At 34.9% G+C, this 24635-nt stretch overlaps 5 protein-coding genes and 2 long non-coding RNA genes across 13 annotated transcripts; 2 read left to right on the top strand and 5 right to left on the bottom strand.

Moving 5' to 3' along the window:
- Positions 1–8041: 8041 nt before the first annotated feature.
- Positions 8042–10418, bottom strand: LOC132063502 (uncharacterized). Its single transcript, XM_059456058.1, has one exon. It carries the CDS (start codon positions 9083–9085, stop codon positions 8630–8632), a length of 456 nt encoding a protein of 151 aa, XP_059312041.1. The 5' UTR covers positions 9086–10418; the 3' UTR covers positions 8042–8629.
- Positions 8814–13665, bottom strand: LOC132063496 (pentatricopeptide repeat-containing protein At4g02750-like). 3 transcript variants are annotated; one of them, XM_059456051.1, is made up of 4 exons: positions 11172–13665; positions 10947–11083; positions 10775–10851; positions 8815–8949 (listed from the first exon to the last, which is right to left on the bottom strand). In XM_059456051.1, exon 1 carries the CDS (start codon positions 13327–13329, stop codon positions 11308–11310), a length of 2022 nt encoding a protein of 673 aa, XP_059312034.1. In that variant the 5' UTR covers positions 13330–13665; the 3' UTR covers positions 8815–8949; positions 10775–10851; positions 10947–11083; positions 11172–11307. The 3 variants fall into 3 exon arrangements, with proteins under 3 accessions (XP_059312035.1, XP_059312034.1, XP_059312036.1); XM_059456053.1 differs by having other exon boundaries at positions 10947–11060; XM_059456052.1 differs by lacking the exon at positions 10775–10851 and having other exon boundaries at positions 8814–8949.
- An 852-nt stretch (positions 13666–14517) lies between these two features.
- On the bottom strand, positions 14518–15273 carry LOC132063493 (uncharacterized). The gene is made up of 3 exons (XR_009416386.1): positions 15135–15273; positions 14655–15003; positions 14518–14544 (listed from the first exon to the last, which is right to left on the bottom strand). It is a non-coding gene; the product is annotated as an uncharacterized LOC132063493 (long non-coding RNA).
- LOC132063490 (glutathione transferase GST 23-like) lies at positions 14676–15680 on the top strand. Its single transcript, XM_059456048.1, has 2 exons — positions 14676–14987; positions 15180–15680. The coding sequence occupies exons 1-2, from the start codon at positions 14676–14678 to the stop codon at positions 15537–15539; spliced, it is 672 nt and encodes a 223-aa protein (XP_059312031.1). The 3' UTR covers positions 15540–15680.
- A 1251-nt stretch (positions 15681–16931) lies between these two features.
- On the bottom strand, positions 16932–18856 carry LOC132063492 (uncharacterized). The gene is made up of 4 exons (XR_009416385.1): positions 18716–18856; positions 18524–18577; positions 18043–18391; positions 16932–17937 (listed from the first exon to the last, which is right to left on the bottom strand). It is a non-coding gene; the product is annotated as an uncharacterized LOC132063492 (long non-coding RNA).
- LOC132063491 (glutathione transferase GST 23-like) lies at positions 18064–19163 on the top strand. Its single transcript, XM_059456049.1, has 2 exons — positions 18064–18375; positions 18575–19163. The coding sequence occupies exons 1-2, from the start codon at positions 18064–18066 to the stop codon at positions 18914–18916; spliced, it is 654 nt and encodes a 217-aa protein (XP_059312032.1). The 3' UTR covers positions 18917–19163.
- A 144-nt stretch (positions 19164–19307) lies between these two features.
- LOC132063484 (pentatricopeptide repeat-containing protein At3g03580) lies at positions 19308–23181 on the bottom strand. 5 transcript variants are annotated; one of them, XM_059456039.1, is made up of 3 exons: positions 20261–23181; positions 20123–20187; positions 19308–19912 (listed from the first exon to the last, which is right to left on the bottom strand). In XM_059456039.1, exon 1 carries the CDS (start codon positions 23026–23028, stop codon positions 20353–20355), a length of 2676 nt encoding a protein of 891 aa, XP_059312022.1. In that variant the 5' UTR covers positions 23029–23181; the 3' UTR covers positions 19308–19912; positions 20123–20187; positions 20261–20352. The 5 variants fall into 5 exon arrangements, with proteins under 5 accessions (XP_059312022.1, XP_059312023.1, XP_059312024.1 ...); XM_059456040.1 differs by having other exon boundaries at positions 19308–19895; XM_059456041.1 differs by having other exon boundaries at positions 20123–20181.
- Between the last annotated feature and the right edge of the window lie 1454 nt (positions 23182–24635).

Genomic DNA, 24635 nt, shown 5'->3' with positions numbered 1-24635 from the left:
TTTTAAGGTAACCAGAAACTCAACACGAGAAAAATGCTTTGAAAGAAAAAGCGAAATTTTGGAAGATTATTTGTGCTATCTTGTTGTTGTTTTATTATTTCTATGTGTATTTTTGTTATTTTTATGTATTTTGTTTTTATTAGTTGTACGTTTTCATGTATTATGTAATCGCACCTTTTATGTACTAATTTATTTGTGTTTTCTTTAAAATTGTGAATTGTTGAACTTTTTATGTATTATTAACTCTACGAAGCTTATATAAATTAATAATAGACTATAACAATCAAAGCAAATTAAAAAAACATACTAATTTTCTTCAAATTGATGACTTCATCATAAATTAAAAATACAAACTAAATCATGAGTCCTAACTTAAATGACACATAAACTAAGCAAGTGAACCAAAAATAACCCCTAATTATCATCGCAATAGAAGTTCTCAATATCGTCCTCAGAATAATATTTTGGGTTTCTTAAGACATATCTTCTTTCTGTAGATGTTAGTTCTCTACCGGTTAATGAGGCTTGTTCTTCGGCCAACTTTAGCATGTAAAATCTACAATGTCTTGCTAGCATTCCGTTATTTTCTTTTCTAATCCTTTGTATGGCAATCTCACAAGAATGTGGATCAGTTCAAGGCATGGTCATTGAGAACCTTGTTGGGATTTGAGCTTTGAGATTTTTCAAGTCACGAACAAGACGTCCTGATTCGGCATGCCGATATGGACATTCTCGGTGTAACCCGCAACAATATTCTCGTGGATCTGAATATTTCACATTGCAAAAATCATCATTATGCTCTGTAAGAAGGTGGCGTTTCAAATCGTCTATCTTGAATTCATTGTTATCAAGATAACTCGATTCATCGGAATAGCTGCTATGATTTGAACTTTCACCACCACTGCTATTCGAATCATTTGGAAGGAATACCGACCAATCTACATTTCTACTATTTGACATTTGGCAGGGTGGAAACCTCCTTTTGCTTACCATCACTTTTGTTTAAGGCAGATAAAGGCAAATTTTCAAACAGCCTTTAAAAACAGCACACTAAAAAAATTGATGTGGGCGGCTGCAATAGAGCATAAAGAAAAAAAGTTTCTAGCGCGGATAGAGATGATCAAGGCAGTGAAGTCGGAAGCATATGTTTGGTTGAAGGCAATCGACATTGACAAATGGACATTACATGCGGATGAAGGCAGGAGATGGGGGATGCTAACAACAAACAGCTCGAAATCATTCAATGGTTTGCTAAAATGCGGGGGGTACGTCCGTTCCGCAATGGTGAGAACGACTTACAACAAGTGCGGGGCGGTTTGTGGCTAGAACAAGATGACCAAAGCCATATTAGCAAATGGGAAATGGATGCAAAATAATCGTAAAAATGTTCGAGCATCATAGGAAAAAATGTGAGCTACACAAGACGGTAGAGATAACTATTCGAAATACGTGTTTGAAGTCAGGACAGGTTATTACCAAGGTCGGGGAGGCAACATTCATACCGCTTATGAGATGACGAGAACATGTAGTTATAGTAAGTGGCAATCATACCACATGTCGTATTCTCATGTCATCACGTATTTCGAGGCAATTAGAAAAAGGGAATTAAATTATGTGGCATAAGAATACAACGTCAAAAGCTATCTCAAAGCGTATGCCGGTAGTTTCTACCCACTTGGTGATCAGGCCTATTGGCCAAATGAGCCATTTTCAATGATTGCTAATAAAGAGTATATCCGTAAATTGCGTGTTAACACACGAACTCGGATTCCCAATCAAATGAATGTTCCGGAGAGGACATACTCTCGAAAGTGCTCGACGTGTAAGGAGTTTGGCCATGATAAGCGTTTGTGTAACCTACGGGGCCATGGTGGTGCAAGTACCTCTGGTGGTGGAAGAACCTCTCGTAGTGGAAGAGTCTCTCGTGGTTGAAGAATCTCATCATTTTATGAATGTATTTTAATTCTACTTGATGTATTCGAATTGTCTTGAATTATGAATCTTAAGTATTTTCTTCTTGTAATGAATGATGTATTTTTTTTTTTTTAATGAAGCATCTTGAATTAGGCATTTTTAAAATGTGAGTTTTTTTAACCGAATGAGTTATACAAAAGTTCTTAACCAAAAGAGTTATATAAACGTTCCGTTATATAGGTGTGTCATATTTTGCGGTCAAAATGTTGCGCAATATAAGTGTGTCATATAAAGCAGTCAAAAACGAGCATAGTGTTGTAAATAATTAACCCCTATTGCGCATGAATTTCCTTCGCAAAAGGACTTAACAGTTAAGTCCTTTTATCCTGCGCAAAAGGTAGTAATGTAACTTCTTCTTTTTTTAATGGGTATTTTGGTTCACTTGCTTAGTTTTTGGGTCAATTAAGTTGCGGACGCGTGTATGAGTAACTTTTTTTCATTCTAAAGGTACCCTATGTAAGTTGCAATTTGGCATCAATTTGAGTTTGATGAGCTAGTCAATCACGTCTTCGTTCTCATTTCCTGGTTTTTCTTTCTTTCTTTTTTTTTTTTTTTTTTTTTTGGGCCAAAAGCGCCCTTCTTTTTTCTCTTCGAAATTGTACTTCAATCCTTTTTACTTTTTCTGTAATAAATAAATAAATTGATAGGATGTAATTATATACTCCTATTACGCGTTTGGACATGATTTCATATTGTGATTTCAAATTGGCGTTTGTTTATGCAATTTGCACAAAATTTCAACTTCAACTTCATATCATGATTTCAAATCCTAAATCATCCAAAAAGGCATGATTTGAGATTTCAAATCATGATTTCAAATTTTTTAAATGTAAAACTTGACCCATAAGTTTATATTTTATAAAAACATACCCATAAGTTGGTAGATATATCCACCAACCATGTTTACCAACTATTTATATCAAATATTAAAAGATCTGCAAGTTGATAATATTTTTGTAACAAATTTACTCTTACCAACTATGTGGGAGGATTATATTAGAATTGGGAAAATTTTGATGGTTTTCACAATTTGTGGGGTTTTTATCTATATGAGAAAAAAATACGACTAAAGAAATCTAAATTGCATGTCCAAACAAAACTTCAACTTCAAATCATTATAATTTCAAATCACTGATTTCATATCACGATTTCAAATCATGTCCAAACGGCACCCTGTGTATCTTGAAACAAAGTGAACCTTTTGTCATTTCTTAATTGGCAGTAGCGTCACTTTTTAGTACTGGGAATCGTCAATCTTCTCCTAAATTTTTTAAAATATGATGTCTTTTTTAGTACTGGGAATCGTCAATCTTCTCCTAAATTTTTTAAAATATGATGTCATGGAATCTCAACAAAAAATCACAATGGTACGTCATATCCTGTAATATAATTCTTTATGACGTCATATTCTTTCCTTTTTAAAACCTAACCGCCGTTTAAAAAAAAAAAGTAGGCAATGATCGTAGCAATAATTAATTTTGCAATGTTTGGTTTAATTTCGAATGTTGTCATGGTCTGGCGGCTCTGGCATATAGTGTCACTAGTAATGCAAGTGCAAATCAACAGTTGCAGCTATTCTGTGGGAGGTCACAATTTCCCCTTTGCTAGCTAGTTGGGTCAACTTTCTTGTTCACTTTTCCATCATAGAATGGTACAATATGTATAGTTCTAGCAGTTAAGAGTGTACTTAAGTTCCTTAAAATCCTCTATGCATGACATGAAACAGTATTTACATGTTTGGCCTGTAAAAAAGAATTAGGTCTGGGCATGAGAGTTGTATGTTGAAGACATGATTAAACATATAAAAGTGTGTTTTGTCTGACAATTTTAGATTTTTAAGTGAGAAGGTAGCATAATTCAACAGGAAGCAGGGCAATAAATGCTATTATTGGGATTTGGGGGACTCTACATATTGAAAATCTTACGGAAAATACTCGATCACGACCACTTTACCGAATTCACATAGCTTGAGGCATGTCAATTAAGACACTGTCCTTAAAGATATTTCACCCTAAAGATATGGTGTATCCCCTAGGATTCAACAAGCTCTTCTAAGTATAAAACTAGGAAAATTTAACAAAATTAACAAAGAAAAAAACCCAGCACAACATAATTTGGGAGGAAGAATTTCTCTAGATGTATCTTTCACCAAAAATATAGGATAAGTATATATAGGTGAAGAGAACTCAAAATGAGAATAGTGTCTCATAGCCAAAGCAACGGTTAGGAGGATTAAAGATGGTTGAATAGCCTCCAACGTTAATAAGAATTAATGTCCCAACGTTAATAAAAAGTTAATGGCAGTAAGTATTGGACCTCAAACGTATCAAACATTATGATATAGTAAAAGCCATATTCAAGGCTAAAATCTGATGGTTAAAGAATAGTAAAGGTACTGTTATGATTTCAATAGTACTTTTAGGATTGTAAGGTAACAGGGTATTAAGACATGAATTTGCACATTAATATGAATACTTCTTTTTTGAGATTTTTTTTTTTTTTTTTATGACATGGGAACCCGCAGCCGCTACCCTTTGGGTGCGCACAGGGTAAACCCAGCTCCTGTGCAATAGCCGCAAACCACAAAGAAGAGGTAACCCGCACTAGGCAAGCCCCGTGCGACGAAGCTCGACCGGAAGGCAAATCCCCCTCGTCGTTGGCAGGGGGTTTCGAACCTGAGACCTCCATTATGAAAGCCCCATGCTCAACCAACTGAGCCACCCTTGCGGGTCTTTTTTGAGATATTATAATTACTCTTTTTAACAATCCCCCACAATATCTCAAAAAGAATATTAAGGAATAGAAAGAAATAAGAAGTTTTGTTGGGTTTTCACATATGAGTACAATGCGTCGAATTTGGTGTCTCGTAGAATATGAACCAAACCTAGATAAAATAAGATAATACCCACAGAATAATTGGTGAAGTTTAAAACTTCTATGAACAAATAATTCTTTTGTAAGCACATTGTCTTATTCTATCACATTATACTCGCACAATCTTTGTCGTGATCACGGTTTTGCGCTAAGAGACCATGCACGTGTCCTAGTATTCATGAGTGCTCTAGAAATCCGTCACAATTTCATAGGAGCGGCAGCACTCCACGCTCATATAGGTCCACCCATCAAGTGTACTCTGCAGAGCAATACACTACTTATAAAGGATATGGTAATGGATTAAGAGTTTATAACTCAGCCTCACTTTGCCTTGCAGAACTGCACTATATTCACATACCATAGGAACGGATATAATTTTATAGTGCACACTTGATCAACTAATGACTTGTTACTACCCATATGAACCTAATTCATGAGATCTCCAATCACATAGATTGGGTTACCATCATTGTTGATCTTCTCAAATTGACTTAAAAATCTCATTCCCCTCGATGTTTCTTATAGTCCGTGAATTGATCAAGTTCACCTCTAACTTCACATAATTTATTTACGTAAATAATTCTATCTCACAACAGCTGTCTTATCACTTTATTTCTCAACCGAGTGTGTCTAGTTTTGCCCATGAAATATTTATTTTCTCACTACAACTATTGTTGCTTGGCAACCACAATGTATAGACACGATATATGTTGGCTTTATTCCCATTGAAATACTCACTAAGAGGTCTCTTAACCACTTAGCCTCATCACCAACCAACTCCAAAAATTCACTATGTTTAATACCATAATTTTGGTACCTCTCAGATATTCTTTTTCTTTTCAAAATTGAGCAGCATAACATTAGCACGAGACCTGCACACTTTTAAATATTTCAGTCTATGAGAATAACTTTTTTTCACAATTCACAAGATGATTTTTCCAGTTTACTTTTAGGATAATCAACATGCATGCATTTGTTATGCATTCGTTCAACATTTGCACTCAGTAGTTCACAAAATAGATAATCAACATGCATGCGTTTGTTATGCATTCGTTCAACATTTGCACTCAGTAGTTCACAAAATCATATGGTGTTAGTTACCACTCGTCAAACATACAATTCGTTTACTCTATGAATGGATAATGAATCAAATTTATTTCAAAAATATTTTGAGTAGTAAGACCATGTGAAATATTATCACTTCTAAATAATCTCTCGACATAATTTTAATAAAACATTGTGACCCCCACATTTTTAAAAACTTTAAGGTTGGGGGATAACTTTGTCTTGTATCCACGAAAAGCGAATTTTACATATCCACCAAGAAAGTAAAACTAGATATAATAGTCTTTAAGTAGAATGGTATTCATAACACAAAAAGTTGGCTATAAGCAGTATACTAACTCATATAACTGTTTTTTAAAAAAAAAAATAAAAAAATAATGACACACATGAAAATAGAATCAAAGACCATAGTAAATTATTCACTCTTTCATGGTAAATTATTCACTCTTTCATGTTCAAAGCATCAACGATCACATACAGTGGTGATACACAAATCCATACACTCAAACTAGTTTATAATTGAAAACAATTTAAATTCATTATCTCGGGCTTCTAAAGATTTTCGAAAAATGTAATCGAAACATACCTTTAACTTCTGTGAAGAATCAAAATGAGTGAAAAACCTCTATACCTTTGGATGGCCAATTAGAACAGTGATTTGGATATCGTCAACTAGATTCTCCGTAAGATTAGAGAACGAAATATCCTTAAGATTGTTGGAAATCTTACGGAAAATACTCGATCACGACCACTTTAACGAATTCACATAGCTTGAGGCGTTTCAATTAAGACACTGTCTGATATTTCACCCGGTATGGGTGTATCCCCAGGATTCAACAAGCTCTTCTAGTATAAAACTAGGAGCCAGAATCTAACAAAGATTAACAAAAGAAAACCCAGCACAACATAATTTGGGAAGAAGAATTTCTCTAGATGTATCTTTCACCAAAAATATAGGATAAGTATATATAGGTGAAGAGAACTCAAAATGAGGATAGAGTCTCATAGCCAAAGCAACGGTTAGGAGGATTAAAGATGGCTGAATAGCCTCCAACGTTAATAAGAATTAATGTCCCAACGTTAATAAAAAGTTAATGGCAGTAAGTATTGGACCTCAAACGTATCAAACATTATGATATAGTAAAAGCCATATTCAAGACTAAAAACTGATGGTTAAAGAATAGTAAAGGGACTGTTATGATTTCAATAGTACTTTTAGGATTGTAAGGTAACAGGGTATTAAGAAATGAATTTGCACATTAATATGAATACTTCTTTTTGAGATATTATAATTACTTTTTTTAACACTACATTCCACCATTAGGTGATAAATATGGTAAAAGAAGGAAACCGTCTTTGTAGTTTAGTGAAATAATCTTCCATCTCTTGTACATATCACTGTTGTTAAAGATGCTTTGATATATATTCTATCATAAAGAAACAGGGGCGGAGCTAGGTGGTGTAGAAGTTATCCGAACCCCTTCACCGAAAAATCACATGGTATATATAAGGTTATATTTAATAGATGTTAAATTCCTTAGGTGAAATACCTCCGTCACAGTGCAGAAACATTGACAAGAGATCGTAAGATATCGAATGTTGGCGGTAAAATAAGCAGTCCACTTGCTAATGAAAAGGCTATTACATATTTTACAGATTTTAGTAGAGCCAATAGTCAATAAAGTTTGTTGATAGCTCTGAAAGTGATAAGACAGAAAAACGTTATGGACTGTTAGCTTAAGGAGCGTGAAAATACCAAATATGAGCATCTTTTCATGAAGAATAAAAAGGAAGTTATTCTAAGAAATAAAAGGAATTTAACCTCTTTTATACTCATTTGAGTTTAAATTGTTATAGTAGGGTTACCTGCCTCACTTTTTATAGACAATCGTGTATTTATCTTTTAGGTGACCTCGTTGTATAAAATATCTATACACTGTCAATTTATAAAAGTTAAAACTATTTGTATTTTTCCCCATAATAAACTCTTTGGATTTAAATTATAATTTTTACCCTAGTTGTGTTTTACTTCTCATGCAAACAATGCAGGTAGGACAAACACTTGGAATATAAGGGCTCACTTACTGACATTTAATTCTGTTTTTTTTTTTTTTTCAGCTGTTCCTTGTATGCCTCCCAATCTTAACAAATTATTCAAAAGATTGTGCAAACTACTGCCTTGCTACAAAATCTCTTTAATTCATAAGTCAAATTCTAATTCTTCGCACCAATTGACCACATAGACTGACCGACCAAATAAAGATTCTGAGATATATAAAACAAGAAGGGTGTACTATATGTCAAATTTCTCGTTCATTCTTCGTTATCTCTTCAAGGAAGAATGCTGTATTGGGCTGAAATTGAAGTTTCAACACAAATTAAGAAAAGTTGGGGGAGGAGAGGAAGAAATAATAGGAAATAAGAGAGAGAATGCCTAGGAAACAAGAAGAGCAATTTTTTTTTTTTTTTGGGGGTTAAATTTTCGTAAATGCTAAGACAAGTTAAACGTCTCTTTGTGCTATTTCTACTTACATTCACCATTCACACGCAATCTTCACCATCCTTAAACAGCTCCTGAATGATGACATGATCCTTCAATTATATATAATATCTGCAATCCAAATATCTCTTTCATGCTTTAGGCTCATGCATAATACAGCCATTTATCAATCCATCTCGCCTGATCATTTCTTCATATACTCGATTAGTATTCACTTCATGAAGAAGCAACTGATACGGCTAAAGGCATCTCAATTTCCTTTGCAGAATTGGTGGACGATGCATCTCCTCCATCTTGTTGGCTGTGGCCACTTGCTTGTTTACCATCATTGATGTTACTGTTATTAGAAGTAACAGAATTTGCCTTGGAATCAGTTCTGGCCACCCCAGATTTCCCCAGCGTAGAAGCCCTTGAGGTCCGCCTAGAAATCTGGCGGTTGTCAACACTGCTGTCATCGCCAAAACAGCAGCGTTTCAAGCAGGTGTAGAAGTAAGTCAGGAGCCAAAATATGTAGGGAGAACCAACCAAGATCAATCCTGCAGCAGGAAACCATGGCTGAGAGTGATCTGGCACGAAAAGGTAAAGAACAAGGAGGACACCACCAGTTAATACACAAAGACAGAACAAGGAAGAGATCAGAGGAACCCTCAAATCCCCCTCCCTCTCCTCCATTGTCCCTCTTCAAATCTTTTCCCTTTTATATCTCTAAAAAACAATCCGCCTATATTTCCTTTCCGTCGTTTCTTTTCGTTTCCCTTCTCCCTCCCTAATTACTCTAATATGTTCTCTATTTTTTTTTCATTGTCGTCATTTTTCTCTCATTCAGATTCTTCATTTCTTCCTCCTCCTCCTCCTCCTCTAATGGAGATCATGCAATCAAGGTCTCTCTTTTTTCTTTTCTTTTTTTCCTTTTTTTGGTTACCTATTCAAAAAAGAAACAATAGGATGGACAATTTCAAACAGGAAAGAAGAAAAGCGTTTAAACCGGAAGGTTGTCTATGAAAAATGAAATGGTCAACTTGTTTTAACCAAATTAATACAAAATACAGAAAAATAACAAAACTAATAGTACGAAATATAGGGTAAATTATCAACCTCTATCTATGTGCATACTTTTAATATCGTGATACTTCTTCTTCATATCTTTTTCAATCTATGTTATTTGATTCACCTAAATAATTGGTCACTTTCATTTATGGAAAAAAACAAGGTAAATAAATGGTAATCATACATTTTAGAGTTTGCTTCGTCAAACAAATAGTTTTTACAGCACCATATATTAATAGTTTCTCCAAAAATCTGCGGATATAACATTTAATTATTAGATATTGGAATATTATATTTACTAGTTTTTAAACAAAGATAAATTACACATATTCCTCCGTTGAAAAAACAAACGGTCTTAATTGTTCAGTGTTCAGATTTGGAAACAATATCTTAATAATCAGATATGTATTCAGATTCAAACATCTTAATCTTAATAAAAATAAATGGGGCCTTAATGAGGTTAAATTGAACGGCATTGTTCCAGCTTTAATAAGGCTAAGCAATGTTTTGATGTTCCATTATCGGGTGCCATATCATCTTAATTCCCCAGAAACCCATAAATTTCGGTTGAAAGAAATCAGTTCTGCCATTTTTTCCTTAAAAGACGATCCGGAAAACTCCATTCTACCCCACCCCGTGTCCTCTTGTTCATTTCTATGTGGAGATACTTCAAAACATTGAATTATATAGGATAGGTAGGCAAAAGTAAGTATGAAAGAGAGAAAATCTCTTTTGCCGAAGAGGATGTATGGCGGTGGTGCGTTTTCCAGCCTGCCATGGCTAAGTCCTCAAGATGAAAAAGACGGGAAAGAGTTAAGAGTAACAATTATTAATTGTGTAGTGTCTTATTTAAAAAAGACGCTAGTATTAAACTTTTTTGGCCTCTCATGCACTTCCAAGAAAGTTATTACGCTTTTTCTGCCATGTCATCACTCAAGGGAGTAATTGATTCACTTCAAACAAGATCAGGGAGGTAAAGGGTTGCCCGCAAAGTCAGGGAGGTAAAGGGTTGCCTGCAAAGTTTAGGTGTGTAAGAAGTTTTGGACAGTTAAAGGAGGAAAGTATGTATTTTTCCTACATAAACATGTATATGTGCGTATATAAATATATGCTCTCAGTCTGTGTACACGTGTATGTAGTATATGTGTATATTTGTTCATGTAAACGTATTATGTGTGTGTGGGCGCGCGTCAATATATGCACATACACACATATACATATACATATACATATGTTTTCTGTATTTTTTTTATGCTTAATTTACCAAGTTCATAAGTCAAAAGATATATATGTATCCTACCCTACATCTCCTACCTTGTATGTGAAAACTGACTAGTATCCCGTTCAAAAGTTCCTCTAAACCAGGGTCTTGGAAATTTTATCCCTATAATCTGCAAGAGCTTAAATCAATTTTCACTTCTGTCAGGCACAACTATATCCAATATTCTCATCTAGCTCTCGTAAGTGAGCTTAATTTTGACCTTACCTTCCAAGACACGGAGCTATCACCAATAATTGCACCCAAGTCTGGCTATCACAGGAGTACTTTCGTCAAGCATTAGGTTTCAGGTCTTCATAGAAGCACATACTGGGCTGGCATCTGTGAGAGATATCAAGCAACATCTGTCAAAGAAAGGGAAGCTATAAGTTGATGCATGCGCACAAATTCACACGCGTAGCTATTCAATTTAGAGATGTTTGAAGAACCCACCCCTCAATGAGACTTCATAAAACCTTTTTGAAGGGCTTTTTAGCGAATAATTTTTCAATCCCAGAGGGATTCACCGAGAAGGAACCAGAAATTCTACTCTGAAACTTTTATAGACTGGAATGAAGGGAAAAACATGTTAGGGAAGATTAAATTCTTCAGAAGAACCGAATTTTGAATAACATCCCCAATGCGCTACTATGCCACTATCTTCAATTAGTGCAGAAAGACTTTCTAGTGCTTTGTACATGTCTGTTCCTCTAGGATTACATCTGTCATTTGAAACAAACTGTGAAATACAACCATTTATCTCAATCCAACTACATGCCAATTCTTTCTTCAAATCATGCTTTTTAAGTAGTGCTCTCACACGAGCTGCATCTTTCCACATTCCTCTTGCAGAATACATATTTGATAATTGTACACATATTCCAGTATTAGAAGGCTGAAGGGTTAGAAGCTTCTGCGCTACAAGATCACTTAAATCAAAATTTTCGTGGACTCTACAACAACTAAGTAATGTCTCCCGAGTATGAGCAGGGAAATCATGAGGAATTTGTTTGACAAGCTCGAAGGCTTCAGCTAGCATCCCTGATCTCCCAAGGAGATCAACCATGCAATTATAGTGCTCAGCCTTAGGAATTATTTTCCACCTTTTCTCCATTGATATAAAGTAGCTCCAACCCTCGTCCGCTAATCCAGAATGAGCACAAGCAGTTAGGACACCAAGAAAAGTTACATGGTCTGGTTCATGTCCAGCTTGAATCATACAAGGAAAAAGATCGAGGGCTTCTTTAGCGGAACCATGACATGCTTGTGCTACAATCATGGCATTCCATGCTATTGTGTCTAGTCTTTTCATATTTCTGAAAAGTGAGGAAGCTTCATTTATAAATCCACACCTAGAATACATGGATATGAATGTACTCATAATCATTGTATCATTTTCAAAGCCACTCTTTGTTACACAAGCATGCAAAGCTCTTCCCCAACCATACAAAGCAAGAACTCCACATAAGGAGACCACATTGGAAAATGTGATTTGATCTGGCTTGTAATTATTTTGCAACATATGGACATATAAAACCAAAGCTTCCTCATTTTGATATCCAGAAATGATAGTGTTCCACGAGGTTTGATCTTTTCTAGGCATCTGCTCAAACAACTCTCGAGCACTAGTTATATCATCTTGTTGAATGAAACCCGACAACATCAGATTCCATGATACTGTGTTCCGCCATGGCATCGTCTGAAACAGGTGTAGAGCATCTAGCAGTCTTCCATTCTGCAGATAACCACTTAGCATTGAATTCCATGCAATAATATCCTTTTGAGGCATTGCAGCAAAAAGTTTTCTTGCCTCCTCCACGTTGTTATTTTCACAATATCCTTTAATCATGGTAGTCCAAGCCACGACATCCTTATCAGGCATGTCGTCAAACAAACTTCTAGCTTTCTCCACCTCCCTGGCTCTTAAGAAACACGTGATCATACTAGTCCAAGATGCCACATCACGCGTAGCCATTCTCACAAATAACTTATACGAATCCTCAGTCCGCCCCATTGCAGCATAACCTGCTAACATAACATTACAAATCGGCACACTTTTCACTGGTGCTGTACTAAACAACCTCTCAGCTTCACTCACATCCCCATACTGTAAGTAACCTTCAATCATAATCGCCCACGATACATCATTCTTAATCGACATTGCATCAAACAACGCTCTACCTTCCTCTATTCTCCCATTGCTCACATACCCCGAGATCATTGAATTCCAACAAACCACATTCTTATCATCCATTCCATCAAACATACGACGCGCCACTTCTAAATTCCCATTCTTCGCATAACCACTTAACAAAGCTGTCCAAGAAACGACATTTCTGCTCGGCATTTTGTCAAACATTAGTTGAGCATCATCAAGCATCCCATTTCTGACATACCCAGATATCATACAGTTCCAAGTTACTATATTCTTTTGGGGCATTTCATCAAACAGATTGTGTGCTGCCTCAATATCACCTTTCTTAAAATAGCTAGTAATTCTTGAGTTCCAATTGAACAATGAGTTTGCATTTGAACTCAAACAACGAATCCAAAAATAAGGCTTTGTGTTCCTAAAGTAAATATGTGAAGCCCATTTGAGCCGTTTATACATTATACTTAATATTTTTTCTAAATTTTGGGTTTAATATTCAATTATCATCCAAGATGAATATCTTGATCACTTTCAATGAGGGCAAAGAATAGGCAAGAGTAATGAGATTAATAATTTGGAAAATCCTATATAAAAATGTTTGCTTCAATTATATGCTAGTAAAACTAAAAGAAGTTATGCTAGTAGATTTTGATATTTGTGATGATTCTTTTTCCACTAAAATTTGTAAGATCACTTATAAAAGACTACCAGTGCAAGGTGGTATTCCCGCGGAAATTATTTACACAAGGTGACCCAATTTTGGAGTTAATTGCTCATTTGATCACTCAATTTAAGGAATTAATATATTTTTATTTTTTTGTCTTTCAAGAGTCACTTGACTTTTTCGGTGAGAACTAATGACATAGCAAGTTTTGTTTTAAGAAAAATATAATTAAAACACTAATTAAAAATTTGGATCAATTTAAAATCCAACCCAACCCGATACATGATCATTTGTTGAGAATTAAACTACTCTTTGAATTTTAAATTTCAGACCAGGTGGTTTCAGACCACAAAAGTGGCTATTGAGCAAAATGTCCATTTCCTCAGAGAAATTCAGAAAATTTCATTGTATTTTTCAAGAGACACTTTATTTTGTACTTTTTAAGGAAAACTTATCATATATATAGCCTCTGCTTTCACAATAAATTCTTTCTTTTTCTTGAATTCTTGGAAAATTGGGTATAAATAACAACAAAATGTAAAAGGAACAGCCTAAATTACTTACTTTTTATTGAATTCACATTTTTTCCATTCATAATTCCATCATTTTCAGTTATTTAAACTTTTGATAACTGAAAGAAATTTTAATAAAAATGAAATCAAAACATCTCTTTGGGTACAACGAAATGGAATCAACTTGAAAATTTTAATACGCCTTAAATTTTTAAGGAATAAAGCTTCTATCAATATGGACTACCGGTATGAACGAGAATGTCCATCTGAAGAAAAGTCAATACAAAAGACAAAGTGAAACAATTCATTGGAGTTGTCAATTGGTCGACTCATAATTTTGTGATAAGGCAAGTCAAAATCATATTTTTTTAATGCAAGAAATTCATGGTCCCCTCGAAAGATTCAAACAAAGCAAAGTGGTTCATATTTGTCTTCTAATTGAGAAATTTCCACGCTTTGCAACGCAATGGCTGACATCAGAGTTGGTTTTAAAATATGCTAAGAAAAAATACAAAACATGTCAATATCTAGACATATATTAGTGTATTATACAACTCCTTTGTCAAAGTAAAGAGCAACGTGTGTATATAAATAGACATTTAGCTTACAAATATCACTTGCAAAACAACATGGCAGAAGAACTAAAGCTTCACAGGACATGGTCAAGCCCATTTGGTTTGAGGATCGTTTGGGCGCTACATATCAAAGGGATTGAATATGACGCCATTTTTGAAGATTTAAGCCAGAAGAGCCCTGAACTCCTCCAGTATAATCCTATTCACAAAAAGATTCCTGTGCTTGTACACAAAGGCAAACCAATCTGTGAATCGCTGGTTATTCTTGAGTATATCGACGAGACATGGAAGGAAGCTCCTTTGCTACCTCAGGATCCTTACGAGAAAGCCATGGCACGTTTTTGGGCAAAATTCGGGGAAGAGAAGGTAAGAAACCATTGATCTGTTATTTTCAGCACAAAAAGAAAGAATTCCAGTCAACTATCTTTCTATATTAATGTGTAAAGAGAATGACAACATAATAGTGAGTATTACTCAGACAGTAGATATTTCCAGCTATAAGAATAAGCTTACCTTTTTCAAGAATGAATTACATTGATACTTGTCTTTCATCTGCAGCTTCTGCCATCAATATGGAGTGTTTTCACGGGACAAGGAGAGGAGAAAAAGGAAGCCCTTGGGCTAGCGGTGCAAAACCTAGAACTCCTTGAAGAGCAACTGAAAGAAAAGTTCTTTGGTGGAGAGAAAATAGGATACCTGGACCTTGTATTTGGTTGGTTGGCTTATCTTCTTGATGTGTTCGAGGAGGTAATCGACCTGAAGTTGTTTGATGCAGGCAAATTTCCTCTCTTGTCAGCATGGATGAAAAACTTTTATGATGCTCCAGAAATCAAAGAACACTGGCCACCTCGAGACAAACTAGTAACCAAATTCCAGGTGCTTCATGAAAAATACCAGACAGCAAATCCTCCTAAATGAACAAGTTTGTGAAGTCCCTAATATATTATAGTTCGTCGAAATAACAACAAACTCCATCAGCTATGGCTGAACTGCTTATGTCTAGTTTTCGATGTTTTATGGACTATCAGTAATAAAAGTTATGAGATTCTTACTTATCTATCTTTACTTGTTGGTTAAATTTACACTGTAGATGTAATTTTCAAGCGTCCATTAAGATATTGTAATTTTATTTTCAAAAGATCAAATTGTTACTGTTAGAGCACTGAAATATTACTGATTTTAAAGATGTCCTAGATTTCTTATAGTTTCTATTTTATAATACCTACATAAATCAGTCTGTGCTCAGCTTGCAGCAGAACTATCTTGGCAAAGGCAGTGCGGAAGTAGCTAACACAGTTGAAATCAAAGTACCTAACATTTTGTGTTCATTCCCTTTAGGAGTATCCACTGGTTCCTTTTTGGGGCATTTCATCAAACAGATTGTGTGCTGCCTCAATATCACCTTTCTTAAAATAGCTAGTAATTCTTGAGTTCCAATTGAACAACGAGTTTTCACTTGAACTCACATAACGAATCCAAAAATAAGGCTTTGGGTTCCTAAAGTAAATGTATGAAGCCCATTTGAGCTGTCTATACATTATACTTAACAAAAGTTTTTTCTTTTTCTAATTTTTGGATTTAATTCAATTATCATCCAAGATGAAAATCCTAGTGTTCACTTTCAATGAGGGAAAGAAAAGGAAAGAGTAATATTATGGAAATCCTACAAAGAAATGTTTGCTTCAATTGTAGAAATCAGTAAGACAAAAAAAAATTATGCTAGTAGATTTTGAAATTTGTTATATCACTTATAAAAGACAAAGTAGTATTCCCGCGGAAATTATTCAGACAAGGTGACCATTTTTGAAGTTAATTGCTCATATGATCGCTCAATTTAGGATAAAATGGTTATTGAAGTCATGTATATTTTTTCATCTTTCAAAAGTCACTTTAATTGACTTCAATGGTCATCTTCACGGGGATTTGTAATTTTCGTGAGATTTAATGATGTAGCAAGTTTAGTTTTAAGGGAATAAAAATAGTTAAAACACTAATTAAGAATCCGGACAATTTTAAAATCCAACTCAATTTGGAAGGGATTGATCATTTTCTGAGAATTACACTTAGACTAGACTCGTTGAATTTTAAATTTCAGACCACAAAGTGGCTATTTGTGCAAAATTCAGAAAATTTCGTTTCATTTCCATTTTTCAAGAGACACTTTTTATTTTTACTTTTAAAAAAATAATGATTAATCTTATCAAAACTGATCAAAAGAATTAAAAATAACTAACCACGCGACAAAGATAAATTCTTACTTTTTCTTGAATTCTTGAAAAATTAGATACAAATAACAAGTAAATATAAAAGAGCAGCCTAAATTGGATTTGTAGGCCATTCACAAAATGTTTTTGATTTTATGGCCTTTTCACAAGTGTGATCCGTTTGCCAGAACCAAGGGATCTTTCTATAGAAATCTCCACAAACAATTGTCTTTTTTTTTTTTTAATGATTTTTTCCGCTTATCACAGTTGCTCTTTCCACACCTCCAGATATTTGGTGCCAAATTGTCGCCTCTTTCCTTATTTCTTTGATAATAGAGTTTGCTATCTTTGTGGCATCAATTGTACAAGTTCGTGAAGAGGGCTGGACGAGTGGAATGAGGGAAAGCGCCTCGATCAACAAAAAAGAAGAGTAGCCTCCCTAGAACATGGCAAAGTCATTATCAATGAATTCCCGAGCGATTCTCAACCAACATGTACGATTCATTCCCGTAAAGATTATAACACACAAGAAGACTCCCACAAGATCTTAAAGACCATTTTCTTTTATTCAAATGGTAAGAGGGCAATTGATCTCATTTCTCTTAAAAATTACTTACTTTTTCTTGAGTTATTCACATTTTTTCCATTCATAATTACATCCTTTTCAGTTTCTAAACTTTTGATAACTGAAAGAAATTTTATAAAAATGAAATCCAAAGATGTTAACCTTCTGCTCTTTGGGTACAAGATAAATTCTGAGAAACTGATAGAGAATAATTAGAGGTGCTAAGTGTTGAAACTAAAGAAATGTGGAACCGACTTGAAAAACATTAGTAATATGCTTGAGTATTTTTGGGGAATAAAGCTCCTATCAACATGGACTACCAGACGTCTGAAGAAAAGTCAATACAAAAGAAGTGAAACAATTTTTTTGGGTTGTCACCTCCACTCATAATGTTGTGATAAGCAAAGTCCAAATCATATAAATGTAAGAAATTCATGATCCCCTCCGAAGATTCAAACAAAGCAGAGTGGTTCATATTTGTCTTCTAATTGAGAAATTTCCACGCTTTGAAACGCAATGGCTGACATCAGAGCTTGTTTTAATATTGCTAAGAAAGAAAAACATGTCAATATCTAGACATATATTAGTGTATTATACAACACCTTTGTCAAAGTAAAGAGCAACGTGAGTATATAAATAGACATTAGCTTACAGATATCACTTGCAAAACAACATGGCAGAAGAACTCAAGCTTCACACTACATGGTCAAGCCGATTTGGTTTGAGGATTGTTTGGGCGCTACATATCAAAGGGATTGAATATGATGCCATTTTTGAAGATTTAAGCCAGAAGAGCCCTGAACTCCTCCAGTATAATCCTATTCACAAAAAGGTTCCTGTGCTTGTGCACAAAGGCAAACCAATCTGTGAATCGCTGGTAATTCTTGAGTATATAGACGAGACATGGAAGGAAGCTCCTTTGCTACCTCAAGATCCTTACGAGAAAGCCATGGCACGTTTTTGGGCAAAATTCGGGGACGAGAAGGTAAGAAACCATTGATCTATTATTTTCAGAACAAAAAGAAATGAATTCCAGTCAACTATCTTTCTATATTAATGTGTGAAGAGAGTGACAAGATATTAGTGGGTATTACTCAGACAGTATATATTTCCAGTTATAACAATAAGCTTACCTTTTTCAAGAATGAGCTGAATTTTCATTGATACTTGTCTTTCATCTGCAGCTTCTGCCATCAATATGGAGTGTTTTCACAGGACAAGGAGAGGAGAAAAAGGAAGCTCTTGGTCCAGCGATGAAAAACCTAGAACTCCTTGAAGAGCAACTGAAAGAAAAGAAGTTTTTTGGTGGAGAGGAAATAGGATACCTGGACCTTGTACTTGGTTGGTTGGCGTATCTTCTTGATGTGTTCGAGGAGGCAATCGACCTGAAGTTGTTTGATGCAGGCAAATTTCCTCACTTGTCAGCATGGATGAAAAACTTTTATGATGCTCCAGTAATCAAAGAACACTGTCCACCTCGAGACAAACTAGTAACCAAATACCAGACAGCAAATGCTCCCAAATGAACTAGTTTGTGATCATGGAAATAACAACAAACACCATCAGCTATGGCTGAACCGCTTATGTCAAGTTTTGGATGTTTTATGGACTATAAGTTATGAGATTCTTACTTATCTATCTTTGCTTGTTGGCTAAATTTACACTGTAGATGTAATTTTCAAGCGTCCATTAAGATATTGTAATTTTATTTCAAATCCTGTTAGAGCAATGAAATATTGCTGATTTTAAATTGAAGATGTCCTAGATTTCTTATAGTTTCTATTTTCTAATACCCACAGAATGACAGAAATCAGTCTGTGCTCAGCTTGCAGCAGAACTATCTTGGCAAAGGCAGTGCAGAAGTAGCCATAGTTGAAAACAAAGTACCTAACATTTTGTGTTCATTACCTTTAGGAGTATGAACTGGTTCAAACCTCTATTCCATATTCTTCATACCACCAAAAAAAATATTCAATGAATGAACAAGGATTTTTTTTTAAAAAAAAAAGAATAAATTAGTGACACAAGTTCACGTGAAATATCAATCTTAACGACAACTTTCATTTTTCTTCTGCCACTAATGTCTTGAATTCAGGTGGGCTATACTCAAGCTTTTGATTGCTGGATAATAGTCCCACAACCTCGTGAGGTCCTTAGCTATTCATGGTGTTTAATTTGTCATGTCGCCTTTTTGTTTTTCTGGAATCATGATCCGACTAATAGGAGCAACAAAAAGATATGATTGACAGATGAAAAGATAAACAGAAAAGAAGATCATGCTCATGGATCTACCAGGTATATTTCTTTTCCTTGATGTATGTAAAAACCCATACATGATAAAGTGGACTGATATGTGAGGTTTAAATGGTTGGACTATTGAATTAAACATCCAGTACCAGGTGTATCACAGCAAGAAATAAAATGTACCCTTGACCTACCAAAAAGGAAATATAGTAATATACCTTTTTTTCGACTGCCAAATGACCAAGTTGGCAAGCTATTCCACTAGAAAGAAACAGGCCCTTCAACGACAATGGTCAAAATTAAAACAAAATAAAGAAAGAGAAGATAAAAGTGCAACCATTTATTTGAACTTTTGTCATAGCATAAGGAGTTTCTAATGAAATACCCTAACAATGAGTCAACAGGAATACACATAAGTATACAGCACACTTGAGATGGCTCATAAATTCTATTACAGCAATTTCATCTTTAAAAAGTGAAGATTTTACCAGATCTGAGGTCCTTAATACTTTTGCATCTCTTTTTGAAGTCGACTACTGCAACAATCCTGCAACTAAAGGTAGAAACGTAATACAGGAGATATAGCTTGGAATCTCACAAATCTAATATGCAGAAAGATATCTCACCTCCAGATTGTTTTCAAATGACAAATCCTTAATTTCCTCAATTGCAGGGATCTTTCCATCTTCTGAGTATGAGCAACGACAACAGACTTTTATCACCAGCGGTCTCTGCAGCTACATGTCCCATCCTTGAACAAGTGAAAGCGATTTGCATCTCTAACTAGTATTTCCCTCTGAACAATTTTTGACACATACTTGGTCCAAGTGTGGCAATCCCCACAAACCCGGAGATTCTTCATCACTTGCAAAGGTGAACCTTCTTTTGTGTTCAATAATCCAAATGCTATAGCAAGTCTTTCACTATGCCCATGGAGCAAATTTATCTTCTCATCTTCACCGACATCATGCAAAACAAATTTTAAGTCAGCAACATAACCTTCCTTATCCATTGTTCTATTGAGGTCCTCTATGAGCTCACTGACTTGCTTGAATTGTTGAAAGGACCTATCACCAGTGCCAAAAATAAAAACTCTGTGACAAATCTCAATCCAGCTACATCCTGGGTCTTTCCTAAGTCCTCTAGTTTTCAAAGATTTTCGTATTGTTCTCACTTGGTCCCACTTCCCTAAGGTGGCATATACATTGGAAGCTAGAACATTATACCCAGGATCGTCAGGGTTCAATTCAACAAGACGCTCTACGACACGTTCAGCAGTTTCGGTATCTCCACTAGCTCGACAAGCACTAAGTAGAGATCCCCATATACTTGCATCAGGCTGCAGCGGCATAGAAAGGATAAAGTCCTCTGCTTCAGCCAGTAGCCCAGAACGTGAAAAAAGATCAACCATGCAAGCATAATGTTCGATCCTAGGCTCAATGTTGTATTCTTCTCTCATTTGGTTAAAGCACGTACGACCATCTTTCACCAAACCAGAATGGCTACATGCATATATAACGGCAACAAAAACAATATGATCGGGAACAGTACCCATCTCCTTCATCTGCTGAAAAGATCTGAGAGCCTTCTTTCCTTCACCATACATTCCATATGCAGAGATCATTGCTGTCCATGTCACCACATCTTTAATCCTCATGTGCCCAAAGACCAAGATTGCATTCTTTAAACTCCCAGTTTTGGAGTACATCTCGATCAGTGCATTTCCAACAGGGACGTGTGACTCATAACTGAGCCTAATAATGAATCCATGCAGCTCTTTCCCCTGTCTTTTGGCAGCAAGCAAGGAACACAAAGGCAGCAAACCTAAAATGGTAGCCACATCTGGCATGATTCCTTCCATTCTCATCCTACTGAGCATCTTTAAACCTACGTAACTTTCCTCATAATGGCAACATGCAGCAATAATAGTATTCCACGTTACAATATCTCTAGTATTCATGATTTCAAATTGCCACACTGAATGCTCCATTTCACCACATTTGGCATACACATCTAGAAGAGCATTGCCCACAATGAGAGCGGAATCATATCCTGTCTTAATTATATCACAGTGGAGCTCTCTTGCAAAATCCACATCCATCAACTTTGTACAGGTAGAGAGAAGCGTCACAAAACTGATAGAATCAGGTTGCAAGTCTATCCTCATTATCTTAAACAGATCTACTGCTTCTTTATTAAACCCGTTTTCAACATAACCGCTAATCATTGAGTTCCATGAGACCAAATCCCATCTTCTCATGTTGTCAAAAACTTGCCTCGCAGCTGCCAAATCACCACATTTTGCATACATGTTAATAATAATATTGCACGCGGTCGTGTCACATTCGTATCTGTTTTCCAATATATAGTCATGAACATATCTGCCAAATCTTAAATCCCCCATATGTTCACAAGCTTGCAGAACAGAAGTAATTGTAAGCAGATCCGGCTCATACTCATAAACCATTTCTCGAAACAGTCTGATAGACTCCTGATATAACCCCGAGTGAGAAAACCCACAGATTATGATATTCCAAGTGACAATATCTCTAACTATCATCTCATCAAAGATTTTCTGACAGTCCAACAACCTCTCAAACTTAAAGTACATCGAAAGAATTCCATTACTTACATTCATATCTCCCTTAATACCACTCTTCTCCACAAACCCATGAACTATCTGGCCCTGTACAACCTCCATCAAACCCCCAAATGCAGGTAAAACACTAGACACTGTAAAAGCATCACTAGCAACACCCAATGACCTACCCTCCCGAAAAGCTTCTAACACCTCTTCCCAATACCCATTCGCACTATACCCCGAAATCAAACTATTCCAAGAAACCACATCTCTTTGAGGCATTTTATCAAACACCTCACGCGCATTCCCTAATTCGTTCATCCTCGCGTACATATCAATCAAAGCATTACATATATACAAATCTGATCCAAAACCCATCTCCAAAACATCATTATACACAATTTTTCCCATTTCAAGATCCAATAAATTCCCACACGAGTTAATAATAGAAGGAAAAGTATAATTATCAGGCTTTACATTTAATTTTCTCATTTGGGTATAAAAGTCTAATGCTTTAGTAAATAACCCATTATGTGTCATAGCTCTAATGATAGTATTCCATAAATAAACATTATTTGTAGGTGAGTTTACCCGAAAAATGGTTAATGAAGAAACAGGGTCTTTGAATTGGGAGTATTTTGAAATGAGTTTTCCAGAGAAGAATGTTGATTGGTGTTGGCCTGAAACTATTATCAGGGAATGAACTTTATGCAGATCAATTGGGTTATTAACAGAAGATAATGCTTTTAAGATCAAAGAATGGAAGTAATATTCGGTTCTTTGGCATACATTGCCAAGCTTTATGGACTTCATGGATGAGGAAAAAAACAAGATCTTTGGAATTTTTGAAACAGACAGCTTTTATAGTATTCTGGGTGAGTTGACTGTCAATGTAACATCCCCCAATCCCACTCACTCTGGAACACTTTTTTTTTTTTTTTTTTTTAACCAATACCACCAGACAGGGGTGTTCATGGTTCGGTTTGAATCGGTTATTGATTAAAATTATAACCAAATCAATTTAGTCGGTTTTTAAATGTCCAAAATCATAACCAAACCAAATAAAATAGTAACCACCGGTTTGGTTATTGTCGGTTTGGTTTGATTTTTCGGTGTATGACTAGCAGTTATGAGACTTATCAATAAAACATTAAAAAGTTGAAAAAGACATATCTTTTTTTTGGTTCAAACGATAACTTTTATGTATAATTTAAGGTGGAACATACAGAAATATTTTCACTATTAGTGATAGTGTAATACTCAAGTTACCCAAAGTTGCTAAACTATTACATATAGAGCTAAAAACTAACTTAGTAGTAGTTGCACCATTTTTGTCATCTTAATACACATACCGGAAAATAAAGTAGAGCATAGGAGTTTTTAGTTGTTATTACAAACATACATATTAATTAAAAATAAAGAATACCTAAAATTAAAATGAAAATATATGAAATAAAAAAACTCTGTGTAATGATCCCAAACTTTAGGACACTACTTGCATTTTGCCCTCAATTCTCCCATTTTATTAAAAAAAACTTTGTAATGATCCCAAACTTCGGATATTTAAACTTTGTGTAATGATCCCAAACTTCAGATGTTTTTCTATCATTATCCCCAAGGCTAGGGTCTCGACTTCAAGGAGTTGTTTTTTCTCGCTTTTAGGAGGATTACCCACGGAAGAAGTATTAGGGCATTACCATGTGTGGAGTTGCGAAGAAATCTTGATATTCTTGAAGTATCTTATATAGGAACCTCCAAATCTACAACCTCTATCCTTTTCATATGAAAAATATTAGAAGTTTAGTTCAGACAAGAAAAAAGAAAGGTATAAATTCGAAAAGAAAAAAAAACAACCTAAAATCAAATGGCTGACAAAAAAAGGCTAAAAATTTAAGTTAAAGACATTAAACTCTAACGTGAGCTTCTGTAGTAAGTTTACACTTAACACTTAAAGAGTTAAAAAGACTTAAAGACATGGGCTTGTACATATTCTTAAAAACATGGGCCTTAAACAATCATGTGAAATAAGTAGACCAAAAATCAAAATAATGATTAAAAGGTATAAAATATTTATAATTATTTATGAAAAACTAATATTAAACATATAAATTATTATAAAATTTATGTATTTAATTTATCGGTTTGGTTCGGTTATTTATTCGGTTATTTTTTTATAGAACCATAACCAAACCAAATATTATCGGTTTTAAAATTTAAAACCAAATCAAACCAAATGTCAGTTTTTTTATTCGGTTTGGTTAAATTTTCGGTTTGGTTTTGATTTTAATCAAAACCGTGAACAGCCCTACCACCAGATTATAGGCTTTGGTAGTCATGCAGGAGCAATTAGATTTTTGTGCTCTTATGTGAAGATTTTTTGTAACAAAATGAAAGCAAAAGATTCATATAGATTGTATCGA

Source organism: Lycium ferocissimum, chromosome 7 (assembly GCF_029784015.1).
Source record: "Lycium ferocissimum isolate CSIRO_LF1 chromosome 7, AGI_CSIRO_Lferr_CH_V1, whole genome shotgun sequence".
Taxonomy (NCBI): Eukaryota; Viridiplantae; Streptophyta; class Magnoliopsida; order Solanales; family Solanaceae; genus Lycium; species Lycium ferocissimum.
Note: the sequence above shows the minus strand (reverse complement) of the source record. Positions and strands in the feature narration are given on the sequence as shown.

What these genes read in the sequence shown, in the direction of transcription:
- LOC132063502 (XM_059456058.1), bottom strand. Translation starts at nt 9,085, where the DNA reads ATGGAGGAGAGGGAGGGGGATTTGAGGGTTCCTCTGATCTCTTCCTTG.
- LOC132063496 (XM_059456052.1), bottom strand. Translation starts at nt 13,329, where the DNA reads ATGTATAAACGGCTCAAATGGGCTTCACATATTTACTTTAGGAACACA.
- LOC132063490 (XM_059456048.1), top strand. Translation starts at nt 14,676, where the DNA reads ATGGCAGAAGAACTAAAGCTTCACAGGACATGGTCAAGCCCATTTGGT. An exon ending in CAAAATTCGGGGAAGAGAAG is followed by an intron (nt 14,988 to 15,179) that starts GTAAGAAACCAT and finishes TTTCATCTGCAG; the next exon opens with CTTCTGCCATCAATATGGAG.
- LOC132063491 (XM_059456049.1), top strand. Translation starts at nt 18,064, where the DNA reads ATGGCAGAAGAACTCAAGCTTCACACTACATGGTCAAGCCGATTTGGT. An exon ending in CAAAATTCGGGGACGAGAAG is followed by an intron (nt 18,376 to 18,574) that starts GTAAGAAACCAT and finishes TTTCATCTGCAG; the next exon opens with CTTCTGCCATCAATATGGAG.
- LOC132063484 (XM_059456038.1), bottom strand. Translation starts at nt 23,028, where the DNA reads ATGAAGTCCATAAAGCTTGGCAATGTATGCCAAAGAACCGAATATTAC.